The sequence below is a fragment of the Ranitomeya imitator genome, chromosome 4, assembly GCF_032444005.1.
Source record: "Ranitomeya imitator isolate aRanImi1 chromosome 4, aRanImi1.pri, whole genome shotgun sequence".
Lineage (NCBI taxonomy): Eukaryota > Metazoa > Chordata > Amphibia > Anura > Dendrobatidae > Ranitomeya > Ranitomeya imitator.
The window spans coordinates 430,608,820-430,618,928 of record NC_091285.1 but is presented as its reverse complement, the minus strand read 5'-3'; the positions used below and the strand labels follow the sequence as shown (position 1 = coordinate 430,618,928).

Here is a 10,109-nt window from a genome sequence, read left to right as displayed (position 1 = left end):
TACATGTGCAAATATCTTGAAATGACGACACATAACGATTCCCAAGCACTAATAATTGAAAACGACCAAAGAATAAAAAATAAACTATGTTGTATTAATTGTACTTAACATACTTTTAATATTTACAGAGTTACAAATACTAAGAATTCACTCTTTGCTATCTTTACTAGTGCATTTTTTCTAGTCTTTGCTGGCGGCTTTCAAATTCTTATCCGCTTTTACTTAGAAGCTAATCTGCAAACAGCACAATTACTTATTTTGGCATTATATAATGAGATTGTTCCACCAGATCTTTAAAAATCTTATAGAAACAATGGCTTTAATACATGCTATATCTTGGTTTTTGGATTAGAGGCCAGATAAATTGTCCAGTGAGAGCCTCTGAACACAGATATCAGAATGAACTCATCTACTTCCAGCCAACATTTGGTTCTTCAGCCATTTTGGGATTACATCCTCTCAGAGTTTGGTGGTCCTGTGAATAGCCCTGCTTTCCCTGTCTTGCTTGCATTTTCTGGCTTTCTATGCTTCAGTTTACCATTTGCTGTCATGGACATTTTGGGAGAGCGATGCCAATTTTTCTATCAATACAAAATTCAGAAGGACAAGCAACCAACAATGAGGATGATGATTTTCTGTATCTGGAAGGCTGTGGTCAACCATGTGATATATGTCTTTCCAGTAGTATTTTTGAATTGGATGTGGATGCCACCTATATCCTTGCCAGTAAGTGCTCCTTCCATTTGTACTCTTTTCGGGGAGGTCTTCGGATGTCTACTTTTGTTTGACTTACAGTATTTTATATGGCATGTTCTACACCATAAAAACAGCTGGTTATACAAAAAGGTCCATGCTGTTCATCACGAGTATGTGGCACCATTTTCATGGGCTAGTCAGAACCTCAGTGGCTATGAGTTGATGACTGTTGGCTTTTGGAGTACCATGAATCCACTTCAATTAGGATGTCATCCATTGACATCATGGACTTGTAACATTATTAGTATTTGGATGTCTGTAGATGATCACATAGGCTATAATTTTCCATGGTCCTTTCACCATATATTTCCACTTGGCTTATATGGAGGTGCTTTAGCCCATGACTTGCATCATCAAAAGCCAGGAACAAACTTTGCTCCATTTTTTCGACATTGGGACTTAATTTGTGGAACTGCTTGCTCTACTAGTGCAAAAGCCTAATATCCAGTTATTTGTTGTAAAAGTTAGTATACTTGGTAAAACAACAAAGTGAAGGGAAACAAACAGTATATTACACATTAACCAAGAGACCAATAGAGATTTCTGATGTTTAATGCAGGAAATAAAAGATTCTTAAAATGTGTTTTTAACATGTAAATACTGTGTTCTCTGTATTTCATTCAGATCCACCTGTAGAAAGGAATCCGCACAATCATCTGTGTAATTTAGTACATGTGTGATTACAGTCTAGGACTCATAAAACATGATTGGTAACTTTTCTCATGGTCATATTAAGCAATGTGTTAGTAAAATATATATTGATAAATCTAAATCAAAGTCTATTTCAGGGAAATAGTTATTTCAGACATTTGCAAATATAACGGGGTTGTCTGGTATGAGAAGCAAAGTCTACAGTCACCTTATGGGACTGCAGAATCAGCAGACTGATGCGCACACAGTCACGATTCCCCTTAGTGGGTGGTCACATAACAACATGTATGCAATTTTCCTACGTATGGACAAGTGCTGTCTAGTCTCACCCAGTTTTTCTCAATTCCCTTCTATGGACAGAAGCCAGATGAGAGTAGTCGGCATCTGACTGCAAAGTATGAAAATTTCATGCATGTCATGCCGACATTCCCGGGAAATACAGGGGAATCACGACTGTGAGCTCGTCACATAGTGTCAGGTGTTGGCAGCCTGCAGTGACATAGAATATCTAGAGAAATTGCTTCTCAGCCTGGCAAAACCTAAGTACCATACAGTAATCAATAGCACTAAGCACATGACACTAAAAGAGAAAATAATTACAACATGTCTAATACTCACCTTATAAACGTCATTATTTTGCAAATTGTTATGGTAGACAATAAAAGTCATACTTTTGGTATTTGAAATATGTTGATCATGGTGATGATTGTAGAATGAAGTCCATTCTGATGCTTCAGTGCACGGTTTCAGTAAGTAAATAATTCAACGGTAACATAACACTAATTTTGTTCAGTGCTTCTAAAGCAACAGGGTTAAATTGACGAAGGTAGATAATTTCTTATGAGTGACAATCCCTTTAAATGCACCTGATTTCTATGTATTTGAATGAAATTGCACATGTAAAGCCACTTATCTATTCAATGTTTCAGTGCTATAATTAAAAGCTGTTGTTTTTGAATTGTGGCCCCTTTAAAGCAGTCACACTATCCTCCTGGAGCCAGGCTGTGTTGTCAGGGAGCTGGAAAGGGTCTGAATTGTTGGGTTTGTGAAAGCTGCGAATGGGAGGGGGAGTCAGCTCAGCGCCATCCGAATGCATAATAAAAAGGAAGATCCTATGCAGCATTTCCATTGAAGATTATAGCTAAGCAGGTGCTGATGATGGAAGCCTTCTCCTGTCTGTCCCATGCTCTGGACGCATACCTCTATAGCGGACCTCTTCTCCAGCCATTGTGGGACTACCTGCGGCTTCATTACGCTGATACTCTTAGGTCTCCACTCTTCCCGGTAGTCCTTACAGTGTCATGCTATGCTTTCTCCTGCATGCCTTACCTGGTTTTCAACATCATGGATAGAAGGTGGCCTTTTATTCACAAGTATAAGATCCAACAAGACAGAAATCCAACTGGGCCAATGATTCTCCATTGCCTTGGAGTGACACTATACAACCACCTGTTCTTTATCTTTCCAGCTGCTTTTGCCCAGTGGTACTGGAGACCTCCATGCCCATTGCCAGAAGAGGCTCCGAGCATTTTGGATCTAGTGTTTGGTGTGACGGCAAGCCTTCTGTTATTTGATTTTCAATATTTTATTTGGCACATGATCCATCACAAGAGCAGGTGGCTATACAAAACATTCCATGCCATTCATCATGAATATATGGCTCCTTTCTCCTTAGCCACGCAGTGTCTTGGAGGCTGGGAATTGGTGACTGTTGGATTCTGGACTACAATAAACCCTATAATCTTCAGGTGCCACATTCTCACAACCTGGATATTTATGGTATTTCATGTATATATTTCTGTGGAAGACCATTGTGGTTATGATTTTCCATGGTCCACGTCACATCTGATACCATTTGGAATCTATGGGGGGCCAAATAAACATGATGTACATCACCAGAAACCCATGAGCAACTATGCTCCTCACTTTACACATTGGGACAAAATTTTTGGCACACATGCAGACTTTTCTTTTGCTAAGGGCATACTGGAGGTTGCCACCTCAAATAAAACCTGCTGTGCTAGTCAACAAGAGGATAACCTCTATGATGAAAGCGTCTCACCAACACATAGGATTGCTGAAGAAAGGAACACTTAAATTATATATTGTATGTAAAGAGCAACACGTTTCTATGTTTTGATAATAATGAGAATATTTCAGTTGTTAATGAGAATATGTATTTGTTTCACCACCAGTATTACAATCTATGGTCTTTTGAGAATACATGATTTACACTAAAATGTATTCTGGGTCTTTGGCTACTGAACGACTCTGGCACAGTCCTAATTGTCCGTTACAGTAATATACTGTTTTTGTTTTGTGAAATATTTAGAAGGCTCTATTTATTTGGAAGAAGGATGTAAGAAAACTACTTACATATTGTGAAAAAGGTACGTTGGTCTGTCTGCAAGCAATTTCTATAAAAAAATCAAATTAATATTTTCTAAAGAACATCAGTATAATGTGGAAATGGCTGTGATTCCTAAACACTACGCCAACCACAGAGGTAAATATGTGAGATATTTCATTACTATTAAAGGGACTATCAAAGGGGTTGTCCTGTGAAGACAATATGTCACCTATCCATTGGGTCTGACTGCTGGGACCCCCACCAATCGACAGAGCAGAGAATTTTATCCCTGATGGGGACATTTTTATCCCTTTTACAAAATGTCAGACACTCAACCGCTTTGCTAAATTTATTCTTTATAGGGCTGCCAACCACAGCCAAACGCAGCACTCTGCAGCCCAAAAGAGAATGAATAGATTGCAAGTTGCACACGGCCACTGCCACTCAATTCTAGCCGAGGATAAAAGTTCCCATTCTTACTATTGGTGCAGGATCCAATGGTTAGACCCCGCCGGCCAACAAGTTCTCACTCATTCTGAATCAGTTCCTATCAAAGGAAATCTGCCTCAGGACAAGAACTTGGTTCTTTTGTCGCAGTATCTATTTTACTATAGTTTAAAGCTTCCCATACACATTAAATTAATGTTGGCGGCAACCACCAATATTGGCGGGTTCGTCCGACACTCTAATGTATATTTGGGTGCTGGCCAACATATTGTCCCTGGAGATGTCTATTGGGCTCGTCTGCCTTCTGCCTGCCAATCGCTTTATTTTCCCAGAGACAAACTGCTGGCAGAGTTTTCTGACAGCTGCTTTCTCATAGAGAACACATGAGCACTCAGACGAAGAGAACCTTGTGTTTGGGAGTAACGAACAAGATGCTTGACAGCTAAACGATCAACCAAAGCATCATTGCAGCGGCAGCCATGTAATGTATATGGGGAACTAACCTGACATCTGAGACATACTGCCCAATCCAGAGGGGGCATGTATAAGACGCCAACTGTATGATCTCAGCCAGGTATGTTTGACTTTGAAACATTGCAGCGTTTCAGAGAAAAACATATTTTAAGAGCCACTACGGACCGAGCTGTGCTATGGACTAGTCAGACAGGCAGGTCCCTGGTGGCTTCTCCCGACCCAGTGCCCTGGAGTGACAAGTTTCTGCCTACATGTGTATAAAGTGAAAACTATTATCATGCACAACCTACCGATATTTGTAATTGTGTATGCCATCGTCCAATCAATCTGATATTGTGAATAATATATGCATTCTACATTTAGTTAAGCCATCATATTACCAATGTCATTTAAAGGGAACCTGTGTGCAAATTTGCCAATTAAACCATGATCTAGATGATTTTCCCTTTCAGTCACCAGACTGGTTGCAGCCAATCATGTACCTCAATGGTCAGGTGATCATAAATGTCATACCTTGCAATCCTGGTAGAAGCAACTGGTTTGCCCTATACTGGACTAGCAAGGGTTAGCGGTGGTGAGTTTGCTTTAATGTTACGTTATTGTTTTATAAAACTCCCTGCATTTTGAAAAAATGTAAGTTGGACATGTTTAATAGACAGTGAAATTAGCGTAATTTAGATTGATTCCTACAGCAACTTCTAATGATAAAGGCTAGCGCTAACTTGAGATTAACAATCTGGATATTATATTACATGTGGTCATAGGACATCAGTCAACAATGTCACCATGTGCATTCTACTGTAGACCAAACACATATACCCATACTCGATTGGGCAATTTTCCATTTTGGCACTTCAGTTTTTTCCTCCTCTTAGTCCAAGGGCCATACCTTTTTTTATTTTTTCCATCTATATAGTATTGTAGACATGCTGATCGGCAGTTAGAGCAGTGTGCTTCCCAAGGACACGTGCTGTAATTGACAGATTGACATTTAACAGGTTAACAGCTCTGCTCCACATGTGGCTGTTTGAGGCAGATGATGGCTGAATAATACAGCCATCATCTGCCCGCATCAAAGCCAGGATGCCTGCATGTGACGTAACCGTACATGGCTCACAATGACAGTTTTATACTGAACAAGACCATGGCAAATGTCAAATCATATGATTATGTCTGCGTGACATAGCAGAACTGCTGGGTCCTACCAGACCCAGATCAGCTCTTCCGGTGAGAAAAATGTGCAAGAAATAAATAAAACATCAGAAAAAAAGTAAAACCTTAAAAAGTATCTGCAAATAATTTTTTTCATGAAAAAATATTTTTAAGACATATTTTTACATATTTAAAATAAAAAATGGACAAATAGGTATGAACGCAACCATAATAACCTGAAAAATTAATCAAGATATTTAGCATAAAGCATGAATAGTAAGAAAGAAAAGTTTATTTTCTAAATTTGCATTGCATTAATTATTTTTTATAAAATACCCCAAAACTACACAGAAATAAAAACAAAAACAAGCACTGTATATAAATTATATGGTAGTTTATATGTACCGTACATATGTACGCAAAAAACAGGAATCATACATACATTTCCCCAAAATATGAAAAATAAATAAATGTGATATTAAATAAATTTTACTGCATATTTTAAAATTGAAGAAATTAGATATGTACATGAGAATAATTACCTGGTAATTATAATGATGTGAAACATGCAGCTGAAGTCTGCAAAGGCAAACAGGAAAAAATGGCTGGTCATTAAAGGACCAATTTTTCTCAGTTCAGTACTGTATAAAATGGTGAGATGGGCAGGTTCAGCACGTGAACTGATACCTGATTGGCTTGGTTTTTAAAGGGGTAATATTATGAATGGCCAGCCTTTTCTAAGGCTACACAGGTCACGTGCCTCATGCTTGTAGTCTCTAGCAGGTTTTCCAACTTGACTATTTATTTTTCTGGATAGCTTATTAAAAATTCACGGCAGGCAATATTTTTACAAACTCATTGGAAAACCATAATAAATCACTGTAAGTGATATATTATTATTATTATTTATTATTATTATAGCGCCATTTATTCCATGGCGCTTTACATGTGAGGAGGGGTATACATAATAAACAAGTACAATAATCTTAAACAATACAAGTCACAACTGGTACAGGAGGAGAGAGGACCCTGCCCACGAGGGCTCTCAATCTACAAGATATATGTATACAGCCCATAATTCTGATATGGAGACATCAGCTGCATTCAGTGTAAAATGATGATAATTACAGTAAAAAAAAATCTGTATAAGTTTCATTACATATAAAGCAAAAACGTGCCCTATTTTTACAGACTGTACTAGAATTTTTGCTCAGTTGCAGGACTCTGCTCTCTTCCTCTATAGCCACAGCCCATTGATGTGCTCCACAGTGGGATTTACAAGTTGCTTGGCATACGTCAGTGGCCTCATCACCCAAGGCCCTTTCAGGCTGTTTTTGACACATCTATGTGCCTGAGTATTAACTAAGTTATGTGTTCAGTTACTGCGTGTTTTGCAGTTTGACACCATCCTGTTCCTTCATCTGACATTATCTCTGAAAGCTCCTGTGGTTTCTATAGCCTACAATTATTTCTTTGCTCAGATCTGCTGATTAACCCATCATTATTCTGTAATCGTTGTACACGCCTCTCTAGAGGCTGTTTAAATTTTTATCATTACTGTATATAGTGTATCTTTTCCAAAAGCAAGTTATCCTTTTCATCTCAGGTAATAGTGGCTAGCCATTGTTTGAGTATTAACATTTCATCCAGGGTCGTACTAGCCCACTGAAGAGCTGGAACATTCTCCGGTGGGCCCAGGCACTGACACCTGCTGGCATATTGGCCAGCAGCTGCCTAGAGTCCGCACTGCTCCAGGGGCCCCCCCAGCCAGTGGCATGTCACTGATAGCTGCTATGGGGCCCCTGAGTCAAGGGGGGCCCTCTCGGTGCCAGAGAGCAGCAGCTGGAGACAGGAGCCTGTCCCCGCTGCTAAAGAGAAATGAATATTGACGCTTCCCCATGCCCCCAAGGTTGTGGAGAGGAGTGAATGCCATTTCACTTTAATAGCGGGCACTTTTAGCAGGCTGAGGCTAACACCGCTGCTGCTTAATCGGGGCCCCGGAGGTGGACCCCTAAAGGGCAGTGAACCCTGATTGCGATCCCTGCAGCTTGGAACCAGAGCAGAGCTGCAGGGATCTGACACCGTCCTCCTTCCTGCCCGTCTGCCTGGCACTTCCTGTCTGACTCAGTGCGGCAGAATGAAGTCATCATTCAGCGCGGCTGTTTCAGAGAGGAAGCTGCTGGGATGTGTTGCGGCTGCTGGGAACATGCGAGGTGAGTGGGTGCTGTTTGTGTGTGTCTCTGCCTGCGTGTGTGCGGCTGTGTGTATGTGGTGTGGTGCTTTGTGTGTGTGTGTGTGAGAGAGAGTGGTGTGGTGCTGTCTGTGTGTGGTGCTCTATGTGTGAAAGTGGTGTTGTGTGTGTGTGTGTTGTAGCATGGCTAAAGGGTTTGTAGTCGATGGGAGGTATGTGCCACATAAGTGCCTGGTTGCTGTAATGTAGCCCGGAGTATTCCTTTCTTGCACATAATCTTGTATATGTGTTTCAGGACCTGTGGTAATGTCAGACCACATGGCTAATCATGTGATAGGTTACTGGGTGGGGTTAGCTCTTTATAAGACTGGCTAATCCTTTACACAGCAGATATGTGTGGAGGTGAAACCCTCCTGAGTGTGTTACGGCTTCAGGACTGAGCCGGATGAACTGGACACTTGCTTTTCTTTGCCTGAACCAAAGGCCCATTTTGCTTTCTGTTATTTGCCACATGGTTTATGAAGCAATAAACCCAGTGAACTTTAAAGGAACACGTCTCCTGAGTGTCAGCCGTCGCAGCTGAGTGAGTAAAATCCTTACAATTGGTGGAGAATGCGGGCAGCGTTCCCAGCGGAGACGTGAGTTTATTTTTGAATGTCCTGGGTCAAGGCTGTTGCAAGGCAGCAAGCATTGCCGGAGAAAATGGAGGACCTGCTGAAACACTTGGTCCAGATGCAGTCACAGCAGGAGCAAAGGCAGCAAGAGACCAACAGGCTGTTGATGCAGCAGATACAACAGAGCCAGCAGGCGCAACGGCAGAGTCAGCAGGAGCAATGGCAGCAGATGCAGCAGAGCCAGCAGGAGCATCAGCAGCAGATGCAGCTTCTGGCAACCGCCATCCAGGGCAAGGCGAGCGCCCCAACCCCAGGTTTGGCTGATGACACCCACGTCCGGAAGACGGTAAGACGCGCATTGCAGAAAATGACTCCCGGGGATGATGTTGAGGCCTTCCTGACGGTGTTTGAGAGGGTCGCTGAGAGGGAAAAACTTCCGCCAGAGCAGTGGGCAGAGGTACTTGCGCCATACCTGACGGGAGAACCCCAGAAGGCGTACTATGATTTGACCTTGCAGGATGCCAAAGAGTATCACAAATTGAAAGCCGAGATTCTCGCACGTTTGGGGGTGACACTGACTGTCAGGGCACAGCGAGTTCACTCCTGGGGCTATCACCGGGACAAACCACCTCGTTCCCAAATGTTTGATCTGTTGCACCTGGTCCAGAAATGGCTGCAGCCAGAATCCTCTGCGCCTGCACAGATGGTAGAACGGGTGATGATGGATCGGTTTGTCCATTCCCTCCCGAGGCCTATACAGTCTTGGGTTGCCCAGGGTGATCCCCAGAATGCCGACGAGCTGATCGGACTGGTTGAGAGATACCAAGGGTTGGAAGGCTCCTTCGGGAGGCAGCCCATGCCGTACTGGGGGTCCCAGAAGGCAGCTGAGTCCCAAAAAGGGGTGGTGCGTCCAAGGTCACAAAGGGCGGGGGAGGTGGTGCCCAAGGTCCCCACGGGTGATATTATTTGTTGGAGGTGCCACAAGCCAGGACATATAGCTGCCCGTTGTTCCCAAACCACTGAGCAGATGGACTGCAGCATGGGACGCCGTTGTTCATACTATGCGTATCCAGCCTGTAGCGTGAACTCTCCATCCAACGAGGGACCTCAAGCGTGTCCCGTAAAGGTGAACGGTCGAGCAGTAACAGCACTGTTAGACTTGGGGAGCCTAGTGACCCTGGTGAGGGCCACTTTTCCTCTCCACCTGCTCCCAGGAAAGAAGGTCGGAGTGCGGTGCATACATGGTGATGCAAAGGACTACCCTATGGCCAGGGTGGACATTGAAACGGCATGTGGCACTGAGTCCCACATAGTCGACGTGGTTCAGGACTTGTTGCACCCTATAATTATTGGCCGGGATTTCTGTTTGTTTTGGGATTTGTGGGGAAATGGTTCTGAGCTCCCTGGCAGGGAACCAGTGAACCCTGGAAGGGTATCGCCACACCCAGAGGCAGACAGTTTTCCTTTTTGTGTT

General features: G+C 42.6%; 2 protein-coding genes across 2 annotated transcripts; both read left to right on the top strand.

The window, feature by feature from the left end:
- The first annotated feature begins 399 nt into the window (after nucleotides 1–399).
- LOC138674541 (cholesterol 25-hydroxylase-like protein 1, member 1) lies at nucleotides 400–1,197 on the top strand. The gene has a single exon (XM_069762364.1). The coding sequence runs from the start codon at nucleotides 400–402 to the stop codon at nucleotides 1,195–1,197; it is 798 nt and encodes a 265-aa protein (XP_069618465.1).
- Nucleotides 1,198–2,522: 1,325 nt separating this feature from the next.
- LOC138674168 (cholesterol 25-hydroxylase-like protein 1, member 2) lies at nucleotides 2,523–3,523 on the top strand. Its single transcript, XM_069762083.1, has one exon. The coding sequence runs from the start codon at nucleotides 2,563–2,565 to the stop codon at nucleotides 3,502–3,504; it is 942 nt and encodes a 313-aa protein (XP_069618184.1). The 5' UTR covers nucleotides 2,523–2,562; the 3' UTR covers nucleotides 3,505–3,523.
- The last annotated feature ends 6,586 nt before the right edge of the window (nucleotides 3,524–10,109 follow it).